Consider the following 20,556-nt stretch of genomic DNA (forward strand, 5'->3'; position numbering starts at 1 on the left):
GTATCCTGCATATCTGGTAGTTGTCCAGAGTCTGTGAAATTTGCAAATTCGTATTAAGCCAGCGTTAGTTCTTATTCTAAAAGAAGACCCGTGGTCAGTAATAATAGGTAGGTATCATCATCATCATCAACCGATAGACGTCCACTGCTGGACATATGTAGGTCTCTTGTAAGGACTTCCACACGCCACGGTCTTACGCCGCCTGAATCCAGCGGCTCCCTGCGACTCGTCTGATGTGGTCCGTCCTCCTAGCGGGGGTCCATAGTAGATAGGTATAGTGGCAAAAAATTCTAATAAAAAGATCACAAAAAGCTAATAGATTAAACGCTCATCGAAATTATTATAAACTTGCTGCGGCACTTGTTCGGGTGGAATTTCTGAAAAGTGTTTCTTAGGTCTTCTTTGAGAGAAAACCTACTTGCGTAATCTCGTGTTACCGTTTGCTACAAGTTTAACGTAGCATAAAGCTCGTATAGCAACTAAATTATATATAGTTTATACCTACGGGAAAAACGAGCCGTAATTTTTTCAAATTCTGTTTTGATTGAGTTACAAATTGCGATACGAACACCTGTGTCGAATTTATATGTATATTCTAGAGCTACAATTTAGCTCAGGCTCAAATTATCTAAATAAAGTTGGTTGTATTTTAGCATTTCCACGTAGACAATTCTTAATATTATTATAAATGCGAAAGTTTGTCTGTATATCTGTTAGCTTTTCAGTTTAACCGGTTTGACGACATTTGGTACGGAACTGTAGCATACATCCCCGGGAAGGACATACTTAGGCTTCTTTTTGTCCCAGAAATCAAATAGTTCCCATGGGTATTAAAAAACTTAAATCCACATGGACATCGTCTATTTTTGGTGCAGAGATTGACCCCGGACACGATTTTAGGGTAATTTTTATCCCGAAAACTCAATGAGTGCCCACGGGATTTTTGAAAAATCTAAATCCTCGCGGACGAAATCGCGGGCATTATCTAGTGTAGGTATATATAATTAATTACCTTGTAATTGTAGGGTTTGTTAACAACGGACCAACCAATGTATTCAGAAACAACAAATATATAGGTATATAGGTAGCAGAGCCGACTAGTTTCGTAATTTGGGTTGAATATTCATTCACTTGTGTCGACTACTAGCGTCAGATGTTGGTTTCTGTTGGGTCCGGAATCCGGATTACGCAAATGATTTAAAACCGATTCTAATCAATTCAATCCTAAAACCATACAAGTCAATCTTTTTTTTTTTATACAGCAGGGGGAAAATCCTCCTGGACACCACCACTGGTAGGTAGAGCCGGACTCTTACCGGCTAAAACCCCTGCTGTCTTCTTGTTGACCGTGTACCCGCCTTTCAGCCTACAACACAGCAGATACAAGTCAATCTGTGAATAGGAAGATTGACGTACCTAAAGCACTTTAGTTTGGCCCTAGTCCCAGTCTCATTAAATCTCGACAATTGGTTTTTTGCAAGTTCGAAAACATTAGGAAAATAGGAAAAATTACGTGCCTTTACGTAAATTAATATTAATAAATAGTCATTCATTATTGCTCCGACAAAGTAACACTCGAAAGCGATTTTCTTGCATAATAATATTATTATCTCTTAGCGCTAGAGCTTTTTTTAAGTTTTAATTTCCTATTCTTTCAAAATAATACGAAACATGTATCTAAGTAGGTACGAAAAAAAGGTTGCTTAAAAACGCTTGCAATAACTCACGTCCTTGAAATACGTAAATGGGTCAGTATGAACATCGGAAACTCTGAATAGGAGACCATTGTACAATTTTATCACTCGTTCGCTCGGAACGAATGGGTAATTTTTCCTTATTCCAGCACATTCTCCGTTCGCGATTAATTGTCATTTTTCATACACAATGAACGCTGTTTCAATGCAAACTTGTTTTCCCGTGTACAATACCTATTCTACTAATGGATGGAAGAGGACTCTCTGTTATGAAAATTACCTATGGCTTGGACTAATCCAAGAAGTGCTCCTGAAGTATATTACTATTATACAGGGTGTGACCAGAACGCTAGCAAAAACTTAGCATTATTGTTATACTACCTAAACACAATCCAGTAACAATAACCATTTGCCTCATTTTGTAGTTTTAGTGATTTAGTACTTTTCAAACCCGCAATGTATAGCGTACAAAACTTGGGTCAATGTCCCGCCTACGACGCGGCATTGACTCCGAGTGGCCTACTTACGCAACGTTCGTTGACCTCTAGCATCAGTCAGATGTTTTATTTGCAATATATCGTAAATTTTTACAAAATCATAGGATTTTTGTGGTATCATATCAGTAATCATCAGTTGGTGCCTACTATCACCTGTCTTCGTTTTTGCCAGTTACACCCTGTAAGTAGCTTATCATGACGGAAGTTAAAATTATTGTAATCTGTCTGGATTGTGTTTGTCTCTTGCTTTATTTTCTTAATCGAAGTGGGATAGCTAGAAATATGTATTAAATACAAATTTTGTTTCAAGTAGGTACCTATTAGGAGCATTATTTTATAGGTGTTAGTATATTTATATAGATTTAAGGTAGATACCTACTCAGATATAATTAACAGGAAGTAGTGCCAACATAAGACGACAAATATTAAAGGTAGAATAACTCTGAATGGATTATAATTATAATATATCATCTAATAAATAGGTACTTCCTATTTCTATGTACCTACTTACCTACATCAAGCCTTTCATAAGCTGTTATCTAACTTTGTCAAACTCTTTCTAATCTCACCTCGTGTAAAATATCGGGTATTCAAATACTGAGCTATAAACAAGTACATGCAGCTATTCCTCTAATCCCTTGTAAAGCGAACTAAAGCCGACGGTATTAAACTAATCCGAAGAACTAAATGTGAGGCGATAAGCGAGGGTAATTCTACGCTATACACTAAACGGTTTAACATTAGTGCAAAGATAAAATACTGAGCTTATGAGGTGTAAATACTTGATGCACCTTTGATGAAAAAATTGTTACCGTAAAATGGACAACTTCTAAGCGTAGGACTGGGAAAACGTACCACTAAATTTGTAGGACTATGTGGCCATTTCATTGTACAAATATTTACTACTAGCGACCCGCCCCGGCTTCGCATGGGTGCAACGTAGATACTAATGTGGTGTCATTGAGGTGTCATTGCCTCGGATTTTTTTCCGACCTAATTCACATTATTTCAATTTCTCTAGGGATCTCTATTTTTTTGAGAATTAAACTATAGCTATAAACCTTCCTCTTGAATCACTCTATCTATTGGTGAAAACCGCATTAAAATCCGTTGCGTAGTTTAAAAGATCTACGCGTTCATACATACATAGAGAAAGACGCGGGAAGCGACTTTATTAACCGACTTCAAAAAAAGGAGGAGAATAGAATAGAATAGAATAGAATGTTTTTTTATTCATGTAAACTTTTTAAAAGTGCTTATGAATAGTCAGGTTTAATTTACCACTGGTTCGGAATGCCGTTCCTACCGAGAAGAACCAGCAAGAAACTCGACGGTTGCTCTTTTTAATTTTTCAATTTACAATGTTATTATACCGTACTATACAAGCCATTGCAGCCCGTGCATGTTTGTGCATGGAGGTTCTCAATTCGTCGGAATCTTTTTTTATACTATGTAGAGATGCTGCATACAAGAAATCAGCTGGTTATTCATAATTTTTATGACCTCGTTATTTGGACATATTCAGAGGACACTCCAGTCATACCATTTATTTTTTAGAACAATATTGTTTTTCCGAGTTTTTTATCCAATTATCTCAATATTAAAAAAATACTTAGTTATTCAGACAATTTCGACACCCCACCAAATCGACATGTTTTATACCTGCGCATTAGGTAAGTACAATTATAGGTAGCCTCTATCGAGAATTTGCACAGAGGAAAACTTGGACGTCTCGTCAAACAGAACCTACTTCCGAAGATTCTGCCTGTTATTATACAAAAAAAATACTTTGCGGCTGCTGGACTATTATACATATTAGTAATTATATACCTACGTACAGCGGGTTCGACGGCATTCGCTAATATGTTAACTCTTCTGAGAAAGAGAGATAAGAATGTTTATTAGAAGACGAATATGTATGTATTGCTTTTTATACATCGTCTATTAAGTCGCCTTTTATTTAAACGTAACTATTACGTATTTTTTTGGTGTCAAATCATGATGTTCGTCCATTCATATCCACTAAATGAGATACATCCCTAAACGCTCATATTACATTAGCTATACTAGTTACAATAAACCTTTTGCATGGATTAAAAGTATAGGAAATATGATGCTGGAGACGACACTTAAAAATAAACTAGACCGCACATTGTAAAAATACAAACCCATAGAACAGAAAATAAATCAACGCCTTTCGTCGCTTGTACAATTACTGCGAATCCTCAAGTTTTTTATTCACATTATGAGGAAGAGTGGTACCTACCTAGTACCTACTGTCCAACACCTCGTGGTACAAAGTCGAGTGGAGGGCACACGTCCACGTGGGCTCTGTTCCGCAACGAACACGCCTGTCTCCGTGTGCACGTAATGCCACCAACAGAAGTCGATAGATTGAGATCGGACGCAGCAGTGAAGAATTCATATCCACGACCACTTTCAAGAGTGAACGATAGAGAAGAAGAAACAATGGATTCTAAAGTAAGTTCAAAAGATAAATCTTCACCGTCTTTCTTTCTAGCGATTTATCTTAACAACTACGTATAAGTCGCGCCAGTTTATTTAGCTGACACAAAGCAATAAGCGTCGAAGCGCAAATCCGTGCTGAAATCACGTTCCGTGCTGAATACGTTAGAAGCACTGTTGATAGATTAACTATGTATACAACTAATGTTGTTCCTTAGGATCTATGCAGACGGTCTACATTTAGACTGCAAGTCACCTGTAAATTGTGGTTTGGATGCAGTTTTAGTTCAGTTAACATAACCAGAGTTAACTAGAGTGAAAGAACTCTCCGTTTGATCCCGTAGGTCGATTTCGTAAAACCTGCATCAATCATTATTACAATCTCAATTCTTCTGATTGGCTGAATTTGTGCGATTCTTGCTGCAATAATGCATGGTTGCCAGTAGTGAGCGAGTGTCAACCAATCAGAGGTGATTGCGATCGTGACGTTATAGCTGTCATTCTACCGCAATCAAGCAGCTGAATCGACGATTTGTCAAATATTAGGCTATGGTGACGAGAAATCAGAAAGAAATAGGGCTACCTTAGGGCTATCTAGCGTCATATATACTACTAGATGATGCCCGCGACTTCATTAAAAAAAATTAAAAATCCCGTGCGAACTCTTTGATTTTCCGGGATAAAAAGTAGCCTATGTCCTTCCCCAGGATGCAAGCTATCGCTGTAATTTCGTCAAAATCGGTTAAATGGATGGGCCGTGAAAGGCTAGCAGACAGACAGCCAGACGGACAGCCACACTTTCGCATTTATAATATTAGTATGGATATGGAAGTATGGATATATGGATATGGGTAGTATGGACAACGCCTGCAAGTGACGTCGAACCTCGTTTTGTTAGAAGTTCCCTAATTGCAGTGAACTGTATGTAATATTACCGCATAGCAAATGCCAACCGACTTTTTTTATTGCGAGATAGGCTTGATAAAAAGCAATAATGAGGTCTAGGTGGGAACGTGTTAGACTAGAAGATGCCTATTCACTCTTGCCCTAAAGGAATTTAGGTTAGACGTGGCAGGAAACAGGGACGCCGGAAGGTGAGGGCATTCCACACCTTAGCGGTTCGTAACAGAAACCTTGAGCAAAAATGTTTCGAAACTTCGCATTCCAAGTGATGTTGGTTTGCTATGCAGTGTTGGCACGCAGTGTTATCTGCACGCAGATTAAGAAGCCAATGGGCAGTTTTGATGCAGTTCAGAGCATACTTACTGCAATTTTGCAGTTGGCTTGAACCTTGCAGACCCAATGCAGACCGTATGTTAAGATCTTGCAGATTCTCTGCATTTTTTAAAATAAAAAGGCGAGCAAACGAGTAGGCGGGTCACCTGATGTTAAGTGATTACCGCCGCCCATGAACGTCTAGCAGTACCAGAGGAACCACCAATGCGTTGCCGGCCTTTTAGGAATTTGTTAGTCCGCCCATGTTGTAATCTAATGGGAACCCCGCCGAAGGGAGTTGATTCCACAGTTTGCATGTGCGTGGAAAAAAGGATCAATTATTATGTGCATATGAAATTATTCACATTTCACACAGCTTCTTTACTTGTGCTTTTCGTAAATTGTATGAGGTAGGTACCCGTCTGTATAGACCTTTAAAGACTATTCCCTACATTTATGTGCCAACGAAATTATTCACATTTCACACAGCTTCCTTACCCGTACATTTTGGAAACTGTATTACGTAACCGTTTGTATAGATCTTTAAGGATTACTATTCTCTTACGTTTACATGCATTTGAGATTATTCATATTTCACATTTCAGAAACGGTGTAAAGTAAACGTCTGTATAACCCTTAAAGGACTATTCTGTAGATGTACATTGTACGTGCATACGAAATTATTCACATTTCCCACAGTTACATTTCGTAAACCGTATTAGAATATAACCTTCTGTATGGACCTTTAAGGACTATTCTCTAAGTACGTTTACATGCATAAAAAATATTCACAATTTACACAGCTTATCGACAGGTTGAGATAGCAATCGGGGTATGAGGCGGGGGACGCCCCGCACACCCGCACGTCACTCATACCTATGTGACGTTTTCTCACCGACAGAGACAATACTCTACAAAACCGCTATCTCTTTCTAAAGGTCGATGTACCTACATTATTTTCTGCCGCGTACTGTAGATAACGACTATGGGTTAACTTAAAAGTTCAAGAGTGGTCGGTAGATGAACATGTTCTAAGCAGCCCATTCGTTTCAATTTCGATTACTCAAGTATGAGCTTTTTAACAGGTAAGATTTTGTTGTTTCTTAAAATATTATGAAATTAAAATAATTCGCAAGACAGTGTCAGTCATAATAATGTAATTTGTAAACCAAAGTTTTCTACAACTACTGGTTAAGTTAGTGTTTAAATAATGATTGCTAAGTTACGATTAGGAAAATCATTTTCTAGGAATCAACTTAGATACCTATCTAGGTTATCTGTAATGTATTTCAATGATTATTATTTTTTAATACAACCTTGTCACAATTAGTTGTTACAAGCCTTGAATAATATTTTCATCATACCACGTCGATTTCTTATTCTAGTTTTGATAATAATTATTGTAATAATATTTATTTTTTGTATAGGCATCAATTTGGTAATGCGCAATAATAGTACGAGCGAAACCAATCTACCTACTTATTGGCACAATATAACATTATCAAGTAACTTGAAATCGTCATCATCATCATGAGCACCCCATCGCTGGCTCATTACAAAGCACGGGTCTCCTCTCAGAGTAAGAAGGGCTTTGGCCATAGTCTACCACGCTGGTCAAGTGCAAAATGGCAGACTTTACACACCTTTGATAACATTATGGAGAACTCTCAGGCATGCAGGTTTCCTCACGATGTTTTCCTTCACCGTTAAAGCAAGTGATATTTAAAAAGCACATAACTCCGAAAAGTTAAAGGTGCTGCCCGGGATCGAACTTCCAACCGCCCGATTAGGAGGCGCACGTCCTAACCACTAGGCTATCAGAGCTTTTCACAAAATATTATATGTATAGGTACCTACCTACTAAAGGCTACTACTATGCGTGCGATAATTATGACGTTCAATTTTAATCGCGCTTTCCATGTATCTAAGCCTTTACAATTTATATGTTACCTATTTTTTTTATTCAGATATAATTATGTTAGCACTTGACTGCAATCTCACCTGCTAGGTGGTTCGCTAACTCAGTGTATAACACTGAATGATATCCACCGAGGTTACTTGGTTCTACATTGCTGCTTCACTGGGTGATAGTAAAATATTTTCGGAGAAAACCTTCAACGGATTAAAAAATGAGCTTGGTGTTGGACAATGAGTTAGTGAATCACTCCGCAGGTGGTAAGTGATGATGCAATCTAAGATGGATGCGGGCGGAAAGGGGTATGGCAGTTTTTATTAAACCCTTTGGTTTCTACACGGCATCGTACCGGAACGCTAAATCGCTTGGCAGTACGGCATTGCCGGTGGGGTGGTGGTCACAGCCGAAGCCTCCAACCAGCCCAAATAGAGAAGACAAAGCTTTATACTCATAAGTTAAGTTTCTATATGACGTAGTAGACCACTCAATACTTTTTGCTCTTTATACGAAATCGATAAATCAAACAAGAAGTTAGACAATTAAAAATAAGTGGTTAATAATATACATAGGTAGGTAAATGTATTTCGTCATACGATTACATTGTTTAAACTCCTTAAAGTATTGTGTTATAACAATGGTGTGCCTTTACTTGGAAATCTCACTGACAAGTTATTGTACAACGTGAGATTTTATTTCTTGCAGTATACCATTCCTTAGTATGTATCTAACATATTAAGGTATTGTATGCTAGATTCACATGACAATACCAGGTAGGCTCACTTGGTCACGTTATATGAGAAATATACTACTTATAGTAGCGCGTCTCTTCGAAGGTTTTTGCATAAGGCTTATTTCATAAGAAAGAGAGAGAGAGTTAAAAGAAAAGAGTTTGTACGATAGAGAGAGTGGCGTTTGTTAAATTTTAGACCACAGCCTTGTGGCGTGCGAGCTGAATTGCACTTTATTGCGTCTAACAAGCGTCATTATTTGAACGTTTTTACGGGGTGAGTTTACCTGAAAGCACAGAATATACAGATACCAGAACGCAGCGTTGGCAAAAACGCAGACAGGTTATAGTACTGATGATTACTGATATGATACCAAAAAATAAAACGCGAAAATAAATCCTATAATTTTGTTAATATTTACTATATTACAAACAAAACATCTGACTGACGCTAGAGGTCAATTTGCGTAAGAAGGCCACTCGGAGTTAATTGTCGTAGGCGGGGCATTAACCCGAGTTTTGCATTGCGGCTTTAAAAATACTAAATCACTAAAATTGCAAAATGAGGCAAATGGTTATTGGTATTGGATTGTGTTTAGGTAGTATAACAATAACGCTAAGTTTTGCAAGCGTTCTAGTTACACCCTGTATAATAATACTAACGTACTGAAAAGTACTTTAAAGTACATCCTGTAAATAATACTAACGTACTGAAATGTGCACGTTTTTGACAGTATTCTGTTTTGAACGCACAAAAAGTTTCAAAATACATTTTCATTCGTGTAAAAATCAAACAGCCGCAGTTTTCAAACACACTGAATAGACATCCTTTGTTGACTTTTGTATTAGTATCAAAGTGGAATGTGGCTTCGCCGCCGGCATAATAGATTTTAGATTTATATTATAAATCAAGAAACATCAGGTACCTACACACTAGAAACTTTAAAAAACTGCACGAAGAGCTAAAACAATGAAAAAATTCATTCAATTACTTTCGAATATCCATTTAATGTTCTGGAGATTTTAACATTACCAAATCAAAATACGAATAGGTATACAAAAGTGCATCAGTATTAAATGAAATTGGATATACATCTGTTTAGGGAAGTAGGTAAACAAAAAAAATACGTTGTTTAGTTATAACAATAAAACAGCGTATTTTTTATTTGTATACCTACACTCCTTAAATATAATATAATCCAATTTTATTTTAGTACTGATGCAATTTTGCATATACGTATTTTGATTTGGTTATACAAAAGTTTATATGAATCATATTATTCATGTAACTAAAATACACATTTTTGGGTCCAAAATATACACACAGAATTGAAGTCATTATAATCAAATGAGTAATCTAAATAGGAATACTAATCTGATGATTCATCCGACCTGTGACTTTTCAATGAAGCTGGTATTGTAGTCACATTTCTACTGGTACAATTTAGAGCAGCATTATTCTCAACTTGGTATTCTTGAGTAAAATATCCACGGAAAGATGGCAACTCGTGATTGTGGCGACTGCTTTTGATATTTTTCAATAGATGTAGTACTCCAATTTGAAATTCCAGAACTTCATTATCGTCAAAATTGTTTAATGTTGGTAATATCCCATTAAAAAATGAAAGATGGCGATTAGTTACTGTGGGTTCATTATTTGAATAATAATCCGTAAATTTAATCATCTTTGCATCTACAGGGTTTATCTCTCTCGCTCTTTCTTCACTGTTGTCTGGTTTTTTAGGTATTGCGTTGCGTTTAGGTGTTGGTTTCTTAGTCACCTCTATCGGATCTATTTCTGATCCCTCGTTTGTATCGGAATTCTGGGTTTCGAATTCTGTATTGCTATTTTCGGTGGTTGCATCGCTTATTGACATCCTAGGTTGTATTATTTTATTCAGAAAGCTTAACTGTTTGCTATATATATAAGGCTTTGCCATTCTAGCGCAATTTCCTGACCTCTTTTGATCTTGGATCTTTTTGTATGATCGATTATAATTGTCTCTTAAATGAGTCCACCTCTGCACGAGCAGTTTAGCTGTAAAAGACATACGCACGATTAGTTAAATAATCTAAATATACAAAAGGAAAAGGTGACTGACTGACTGACTGATCTATCAACGCACAGCTTAAACTACTGGACGGATCGGGCTGAAACTTGGCATGCAGATAGCTATTATAACTTAGGCATCTGTTAAGAACGGATTTTTGAAAATTCAACCCCTAAGGGGAAGATATAGGGGTTTGAAATTTGTGTGATCCACGCAAGCATAAGCTAGTCACATAATAAAATTAGGATATTATTGTATTGGATGAGGTAGATACTTGTATGTTTTTAGGGTCTCGTACCTCAAAAGTAAAAAATCCTTATCACTTCACTTCGTTGTCTGTCTGTGTGTCTCTCAAGAAACCTATAGGGTACTTCCTGTTGACCTAGAATCATTAAATTTGGCAGGTGCATTCTAAAACAGATTTTTATTTATTTTAAGCATAATAGTTTTTGGTTTATCGTGCACAATGTCGAAAAAATACGACTTTGGTACGGAACCCTCGGTACGCGACTCTGACTTGCACTTGGCTGTTTTTTTTAATGAATATTGAAAGTTATGGTGCTCATTACAAAAGTAACGAGTTGGGTATTTGACTACATCAAAAAAAAATTATTTCTCACTGATTATTAAATGGAGGGTCTTTCAAAATACGTAAAGTCCATGTCCTTTGTTAGTTTTAAGTGTAATAACCATTTTAAATTATCGATTAAACTAAAAAAGTAGGTACGTCATTATGATGTGTCGTCACATTCCAATATTTCATAGAATATCGCATACTAAGTGCGCGTTTTGACGTTTAATAAAAGTTACTGATTTGACTAGTTGTCAAATACCCCGTATTATTTAGTACCTACCTACTAGAAGATACACAAAACAATTATTGAATAGAACATACATACCACAGTAACCTCTCTTATTTTCATCTTTTGTTTTGAGATTGGGATACAGTTTCTTCAATATCTCTTTCCAAGCCGCTCGAGTAGCGTCGCGGTTTTTGTATAGTTCTTCAGTTCTGTCCCACAAAACGGGTCTCAACTCCACTAGTGAAATCAATAAATTGTTGTCAATAGGTTCGTCGGCCATTTTGTAAAGTAAAATTACGTGCACTCAGTTCAAACGATGATTCACTACTAGGCGCTTATTCGGTTGCTGTTCGATAAAAAACGTGTAGTGTGAAAGAGATGGCGTTATTATAGCCCTAACTACAATGCGCGAGTCACGAGTTACAACGCACGACGCTACTTCAAACCGAACACGTTAAAGGTCATCGCGCTCGACAAATACATTGAATATTCGATAAACGTATTTAGCTTACGTTTTTTGCAGTATCACAAACGACGTGTGAGCTCCTAGCTTTTAAATTAAAGAGTTCCCACGGGATTCTTAAAGGCCCAGGGTGTTAGCGCGGGGACTGTGCGGGTGTGCGGGGCGTTTCATCCCGATATTGCCATTTCGACCTTTCGCGTACTGTAGGCTAGTTCCGGTCGCTCCTTTGTCACGAACTTACCGCACGATTGCTCTGTCTAGACGACTTCACCACACTTCACCGAACCTTGTTGACGACCTCCTTGGCGCAGTGGTAAATACTGTGGTCTTATTGTGGGATGTCCCGGGTTCGATTTCTAGCAGGGGTTTGGTATTTTATAATTTCTAAATTTCTGGTCTGGTCTGGTGGGAGGCTTCGGCCGTGGCTAGTTACCACCCCACCGGCAAAGCTGTGCCGCCAAGCTTTTTAGCGTTCTGGTACGATGCCGTGTAGTAATCAAAAGGGGCATGGGTTTAATGAAAACTGCCATACCCCTTCCAGGGTAGCCCGCTTCCATCTTAGACTGCATCATCACTTACCACCAGGTGAGATTGCAGTCAACGGCTTACTTGTATCTGAATAAAAAATAAAAAAATCCTCTGCATGTAATATGAATATCACATGATCCATAGGGCGTTTGTGCACTCATCCGTATTCGGATCATATCCGTGATTCTTCGAAGTGGCCGTCATACAAATACGTAGGTTCATTCGATTCGAATGAAAATACAATAAACAAAAATACCAAACTTATTCTAGAACATAAAAATTACAGATCGAAAATATCATCTAAACCACCGCAACGAGGCAGGGTGCCCAGAACGCTGGCAGCGTTACCTCGTTGAATGGCCAGACTAATATTATGCTGACCGAGGTAACTGCCAGCCCTCCGGTCCCCCGTGGATTCCGCGAGACGAGATGAAAGGTCCTTAAAAAAGGATCTAGCATTTTATTTTATCATCAAATTCGATTCGTATTTTTATCACGGATCCGTAAAATCACGCATGAGTGCACAAACGCCCTTACTCTGTGTCGACTACATTACATGCAGCTAAAACGAATTTGGTGTGTAAATAAACAGCGTCACTATACTCGACAGCTAATTTCACGTTTCGTTAACATCGAACGGAATAATCCATTTAATCTGACGTGAAAGTGCACATTAGCCGTATTTTAATACTAGCTGATGCCCGCGACTTCGTCCGCGTGGAATTAGGTTTTTTAAAAATTCCGTGGGAACTCTTTGATTTTCCGGGATAAAAAGTAGCCTATGTCACTCTCCAGGTCTTTTTCTATACCCATGCAAAAAATCACGACAATCCGTTGCACCATTGCGACATGATTGAAGGACAAACCAACAAACGAACAAACCAACAAACAAACACGCTTTCTCATTTATAATAAGGGTACTGACTAATGGATTTAACCTCGTAGGTACGCTTAGATACGGTACGCGGCCATAAGTGATGAACCTATCTTTAGAAGGAGACAGCAGATTTGTAGAGCATTGTCTCGGTCGTGGAGACCGACAAAGTGTCATATGGGTATGAGTGACAGAGACAACGCTCTACGAAAGATGAAATGTCATTCTAAAGGCCGATGTTCATCACTTTCGGCCGCGTACTGTATTATGTTCACGAACAATAAAAAATATCTCGGTTGACTTTATTGTGAGTTTTTCTCAGCCGTCGCGTTTGGAACCCTCAAAGATTTAGTTTTCAGTTGATGTCGACAACAGTTATCACCATTATTACCTGTCGGAAATATCTGAGCACCTCGCTGGAATGCGCTTTCTCTCGCGCTTCTCTGCTGCTAGCCCATTTTTGCCTATCCAGTAGCAAAAGAGTATATAAACACTATGTTCTACAAGTACCAGTGCCAGTACCGTTGCCAACGCAAGCACGTTGCGTGACGTCATTAAGCCAGGTTCGCAGATATTTAGATATTTCCGACGGGTTGTACCTACTTGTAAAATTGAACTATTGATATTCAAAAAGTGTACACTGCCACTTTGATATCTTGAATGAATGAGAAAGAATCTTGAATCAATCCCCGGCGATCCAGAATACTTCTTCGGAATTCTAATTATTCTATTCTATACTAGCTGCCCCGGCGAACTTCGTACCGCCTAATTCTACCGTCGATTCTTTTTCAGTCGTGCTGGATGGCTAAAGCCTCATTCTGAGAAGAAAGATATTCTCACTGATGGGCCGGCGTTGGGTAGGGTGATGATAATGAAAACTAAGTGAACGACGCGCGACATCTCGGGAAAGAGCTGTTTAAGGTGACGCAGTACGCTCGACTGAAATTTTCGGCGCACGTGGGTAATCTGTTTGCTTTTCACCTGACATTGTACGAGAAAGTGAGAGGCACGACGATTTTCCCCGAAATCAAGCGCGAAAAGGGTTAAGGAAAAGTTTTTTTGGAGAAAAAAATACTAAATATGTATTTACAAAGTAAAGATATTTCAAATAATAAATCAATAAACTAATTTTAAATTGCTTTAGAATTTTCACACTTCTTATTTTATTTATTCACGCCCAAAGTTGTCATAACTTTAGTGTTAAAATAGGAATATTTCGAGGCTCGTAACTTTAAAATCAATATTTTTTTCAGTGTTTTACATTATATCAATAAACCTACAAAGATAATGATAATACTTAGTTTTTAGCGTACAATATCAAAATATAATGTAGTAATCACCCTCCTACGTTTGTATGAAGAAAGCAACGAACTGCGCCCTCTTAAGTACGTATTATCTATTTCAACTCGGATTAAGTGGTCATATTATAATAATTACTTATTTCAACGCGGCATAAAGTGGTTATCCTGGACAAACATTTGGATCCCGGTATTAATGGTCAAGTGATTGAAGGAAATGGGCCGCGGTGAGTTCTCAATGGAATTAAGCGAGCTTGGCGACCTTCTCATCTATATTACAGTAGCATGCCTTTAGTTTAAGTTTTACTTATTTCAGTATACATTATTATAGGACACTTGCAACCCGCTCCGGCTTCGCACGGGAGAATGGAGGTTTACAGGTTACTGAATACAGGTTTTATGCGTGACCGCTATTTTGGAAAAAAAAGTAAAATGGCGGACTACTAGGTAGGTCATAAAATTCAAAGCCTTTGAATGCCACCTACTCATAAACTTAACTAGAAATTGATTGCAATGCTTCCCTCATGCTTCCCTTCCCTCTAATAAAACATGTCCAAACTTTTCAATTTATCGCAAAATGCTTTTCCGTTTGGAAAACTTTTCATAACATAAATTGAATTTTTATATGTATGGAAATGGATTAAATAAGTTTCCAACATCCTATAAATACATAATAATTGGAGCGTACACGTTTTTTTATATATAGTAAAATGCTATAACGATAAACTGATTCATAATTCAGCCTGATTTGAGATTTGACTCTTGAGGATTTCTCAAAGTTTGGCGGACCTAATAGACAGACCTGGGATGGACTGTCCCATAGTTCTATTCTATCGTTACTCCGCTACGGGATTGACGGTTGAATTTTGCGGAATGGAACGTACAGTCGCTGCATACCTTCTATTTCAGCTGTTCGATCCCAATTTACTTTTACGTAAAACATAAAAATTGGTCAAGTGCGAGTGGGACCCACACACAAAGGTCTCTGTACCAGCGCGGGTAACGTGCGGGTGTGCGGGCGTCCCCCCGCCTCATAACCCGATTATCATCTCAACCTGTATCTCTATATATAAAAATGAATCGCTAAATGTGTTGCTGATCGCAAATCTCGAGAACAGCTGAACCGATTTCGCTCATTCTTTTTTTATAATATTCCTTGAAGTACGAGGATGATTCTTACAGAGAGAAAAATTTAAAAAATTTGAGTCGACTGTTAGGCAGAACGAAGTTCGCCAGGGCAGCTAGTATACTATAGATATGAGTGTGATTTGGTCCTTATGCGTAACGCGACTACCTGTATATCCGCTCGTTTTAATCGCATTTGAATTTCAGTTGTATTTCATTTACAGTGACCGATATCCAGCCAGCTTTTAGCGTCAATCCCGTTGGCTTACAGGACATTTCTAATTTCATTACAAATGCGCATAGTTTTAATTAGTTCTACAATGTGGCTAATTCCGTTGTACACAATCTCTAAACTAAACTAAAATGACACGTCTAAATATATTGCTATCCCTTTCATAATGTTGCTTGCGGAAAAGGATAGCACTAGACTTAGATCCGTTAATTTAGTTTAGTTTAGAGATTGTGTACAAGAGAATCGGCCCCAATCTCTACCTACTAAACCTGCCTACTAAAGTAAAATAATTATTATGAGTTGTTATTGACTAGATGATGCCCGCGACATCGTCCGCGTGGATTTACGTTTATAAAAATCCAGCGGGAACTCTTTAATTTTCTGGGATAATGTTATCTATCATCTGCCAATTATGTTATCTATATTATATGAAAGAAAAAGCTGACTGACCTACTGACTGACTGACTGACTGATCCATCAATGCACAGCTCAAACTACTGGAGGGGTCGGGCTGAAATTTGGCATGCAGATAGCTATTATGACGCAGATATCCGCTAAGAAAGGATTTTTGAAAATTCAACTCCTAAGGGGGTAAAATAGGGGTTTGAAATTCGTGTAGTCCACGTGGATGAAGTCGCGGGGGTAAGCTAGTTATAAATAAATAGGTTGTTGTAAAATAGGTATTACCTAATTGAATTAAAAATAAATTTATTGCACTAGCGTATGCTCGCGACTTCTTCCGCGTGGACTACTACACAAATTTCTAACCCCGATTTTACCCACTATGTGGGTGTATGTAGTTCTGTCCGGTCGACTGTACCCACCTCCTTCAAGCGACTCGATAAATAGACGGAGTCGAGTCACACGAGTAGAGGGTGGAGTTGAGTTTTTTTGGTAAAAACTTAAACTCAACTTTACGTGCTTTACCATACCGTTGAAATTGGTATACTGAAATCAAAACATAGAAGATGCAACGTGTTCGAGCTTTCGTGCCGCTGCGCTGCGTCGCCGCCGCCGTTAAGCTTAAAAAGCTTAGTTTTAGGTAGCTGTTATTAAGAAAGATGTCTTACCTTGGCTCTGCTGGCATGCCTTGCTCCTTAGTTGACATATTGTCTGCGTTAGCTGCTAAAAAGCAATCGTTCAGGCACCAAAGCCAATGGGCGCCCAGCCCATGTGAAATCAATTTCAATTTCAGTGACTAAAATCCGCCCAGATTTTAGCGTCAATCCCATTGATTCAGCTTATCAGACATTACGCATTCCGCAATCAGACGAGTTTAGCCCTAATCTATTCACTGTTATTTGACGCAAGGCTCATGCGATGGCTCGTGTCCTGAAATGAGGTTAGCTGATTACAGTCATGTAAGAGGATTTTGTAATACATACCTATCTCATGATATTTATTGGACATTGATTCAGGAAATAGCACGTCACGTCTTATACCTGTAAAAAACAGAAAAATATTTGAATAAATAAATAAAAAGCCGTTCTGTTTGTGGCATGCTATATAGAGTGCGATGTGCATGGATAGCGAGCTCCAACCTAGTCCTCAACCAGCATTGCTCTTTTAAGCATGATTATCGTTAAGCGCAAGTCAATCTATCAACCCGCCTGGTTAAAAATGTACATTAATTCGTCTCGTTGATGGCGACTCGAGCGTTGCGATAAATTTTTATCGTCGTATTTTAATTGTGCCCGGTCGCAGTAATGTCAGTTTTCATTTGTGCGATTGGCTGTTTACATTAAAGTGGAAAACCGTCGCAAATACTCCAGCTAACGGTTTTAATCAGGGAGATGTCATACGCTAGAGGCGGTGCTAACCCAATCTGAGTCTAAAATATTTACAAGGAAAAGGTAACTGGCCTATTGGCTGACTTACTGCATGATCTATCATCGCATAGCTTAAAGCACTGGGCGGATCTGGCTGAAATTTGGCATGCAGATAGTCTATTATGACGTAGACTGAACGATGAAAGATAAGAAAGCATTTTTAAAAATTCAACCCCTAAAGGGGTAAAATAGGGATTTGAATTTGTGCAGTCACGGACGAAGTCGCGGGCATAAGCTAGTATTATATAAAAGTAAAATGTGACTGGCGGACTGACTGATACATCAACGCACAGCGCAATCTACTTACTGGACGGATCGGACTATAATTTAGCATGCAGATAGCTATTACCTATAACTTAGACATCCGCTAAGAAATAATTTTTGAAAATTTAACGCCTACGGTGGTATAAAAAAAGTTTTAAATTTGTGTAGTCCGCGTGGACGAAGCCGCGGGCATAAGCTAGTGGTGAATAAGAGGCTTTGTTAAAAGGAGGGAGAGAGTCGTGCTTTTCAAGTGAAAACTTGTTTGAGCGACTTTGCGATGGGTAAAACCTTGAAGATCACGTCACCGCAACGCTAATGTTAATAGTGCTGGGAATGCAGATAGAAGTAAAATCTAAACTAATGGTAATGATTTTAATTTACAAATCGGTTAAAATAATAAATTCAATCGCCATTACTATTTTTTTAATAATCATTTAATTCAATTCAATACAAGGTACGCTTTTTTACGCTTGCAACCCAATTTTAGACCTCTCTTGCATATTTTGTAACACTGTCGATAAAAATGGCCCGATAAAATGTTGTGGCACTGATTATGCTGGTATTGACACATAAAGCTTGCTCTTCGTGGTCTACAACTCAATGGTTTCAATAATAATTTGTTCAGGAAAATTAAAAACAAGGACCTCGTACCATTTTCTACTTTTATGACCACCATTTTACTGGCGTAAATGGACTCGTCAGAATTTAAATATAAAAGTTAATAAACTAGTTCCCCTGTTAAACTATTTAGTTCTAAAATTATATTTTTCTGTTCTAAATTAGTTCTGACTTTTAAGAATTTCCTTAAAAGAATTTATTTGGTCTTGGCTACAGTTTAATATGTTTTGACTATTTAACACAGTAAGTACATCTCGTCAAAACCGTGGAATAAAGGCCAGTTAATAATAATAATATACAGGGTGTAACCAGAACGCTAGCAAACACTTGCGTTATTTTTATACTACACAATCTAATACCAATAACCATTTGCCTCATTTTGTAGTTGTAGTGATTTAGTATTTTTGCGTGCAAAACTCGGGTCAATGCCCCGCCTACGTCGCGACGTTGACGTTAAAATATGTACTGTGAAAACCACGGAACAGCTGTTTTTTCTGTTCCTTGGTGAAAACCAACAAAATATTTTAGGTTGCAGAAGTCATTCTTTTATCAAAAGCTTATAAGTAACTATTAGGTATTGTGTAAATATTTATAAAATATTTAATTGACTTTATTTTTTCCAATCCTAACATTTGTTTAAGGCACACACGCCAGAAACAAGTCTTTGAAAAAACAAAAATTATTATGCCTTCGGCGTTAGTTATTAATTTTCCAGCAGCAGTTTTAGCTTTGTTATAATATCATACCACATATTGTATCGTAGGTACTTTTTACCTGTGTGTAAAAATAAAACATAAAGTGAGTTTATGATTTTTAAAATAAATCTAAAGGTATGCTTACACGGGCAATTGAAATTCCGCAATTCCAGGCAATAGTCAATTATTATTACGTCACGACCACATGAAGCAATTTAATGTTGCACCCAGCAATTTACCTGAAAATTTCGGGAATGTTATGCGAAATAATTGCACCAGATCAATCCATACGTGTAACCAAGCAACAATTGCTTAAAAAATGGCATATGTTAGCGCACCATAAGGTAATCTGAGTATTATTGTAAGCTTTATGTTTTTATATTTTTTGTTTCAACTTTTTGTTTTTCAGGTTTGATTTCAATAAGACTTTTATATTATATCACACACTGGCTTTACTCACATGTTTAGCCTAGACTAGACTAGTTTCAAATCCATCTGGGGTCCTTTTTCACAGGGACTCAGTTCGCGCACGCGTCGCGGTTGAGGCTACGTGTGCGCGCGAACTGAGTCCCTGTGAAAAAGGATCCCGGATGGGTTCAAAAATAATCGGGCTAACGTCGGCTAAACACGTGAGTAAAGTCGGTGTGTAATATTTTATTATGTACGCTAAAATACAAAAATACTTATTTGTTGCAAAATCATGCAAAGAGTGATCTTGGTTACTATTTATTTTGTGACTTTTCCACCCGAAGTCTCTCAAATCAAGCCACATCGGCCCAATAGAACGCTTTAACGATCTGTTATACATGTGTATCCATCCTTACCTTTTCCATGGTTAGGGGAAAAAAGCGCCAATAAAACATTTTTCTCGTACTGTAAATATGTATAGCACAGTTATTTCGGCGCACCCAAATCTCAAGGGATGATAAAATATTTAACAATCACCGCAGGGGCGTAAACCTTTTATTCCTTGATTTACCGCAATGCGGTGCCTTTTAGTGTCAAAGAGTACGTGTCGGTATGTGTGGACACCATGCAGAAAAACCGGCCAAGTGCGAGTCAGACTCGCGCACCGTGGGTTCCGTACTACAGTCGTATTTTTCGACATTTCAAACGATAAATCAAAAATAGAATGTACACGTCATTTTCATGTACCCCACTTGGCATATTAATCTTACTTTGAAAGTTGAAAACACCAATTATTTGTTCATGAACAAACATTTTAATTTATTTTTGTGATGTAACCAGAAATTCACGATTTT

At 37.8% G+C, this 20,556-nt stretch overlaps 1 protein-coding gene across 2 annotated transcripts; it reads right to left on the reverse strand.

The window, feature by feature from the left end:
* Positions 1-9,519: 9,519 nt before the first annotated feature.
* On the reverse strand, positions 9,520-17,325 carry LOC117983575 (uncharacterized). 2 transcript variants are annotated; one of them, XM_069499473.1, is made up of 2 exons: positions 17,274-17,325; positions 9,520-10,552 (listed from the first exon to the last, which is right to left on the reverse strand). In XM_069499473.1, exons 1-2 carry the CDS (start codon positions 17,296-17,298, stop codon positions 9,885-9,887), a joined length of 693 nt encoding a protein of 230 aa, XP_069355574.1. In that variant the 5' UTR covers positions 17,299-17,325; the 3' UTR covers positions 9,520-9,884. The 2 variants fall into 2 exon arrangements, with proteins under 2 accessions (XP_069355574.1, XP_034826060.1); XM_034970169.2 differs by lacking the exon at positions 17,274-17,325 and adding an exon at positions 11,465-11,677.
* Positions 17,326-20,556: the final 3,231 nt, after the last annotated feature.

Source organism: Maniola hyperantus, chromosome 7 (genome assembly GCF_902806685.2).
Source record: "Maniola hyperantus chromosome 7, iAphHyp1.2, whole genome shotgun sequence".
In the NCBI taxonomy this organism is placed as follows: domain Eukaryota; kingdom Metazoa; phylum Arthropoda; class Insecta; order Lepidoptera; family Nymphalidae; genus Maniola; species Maniola hyperantus.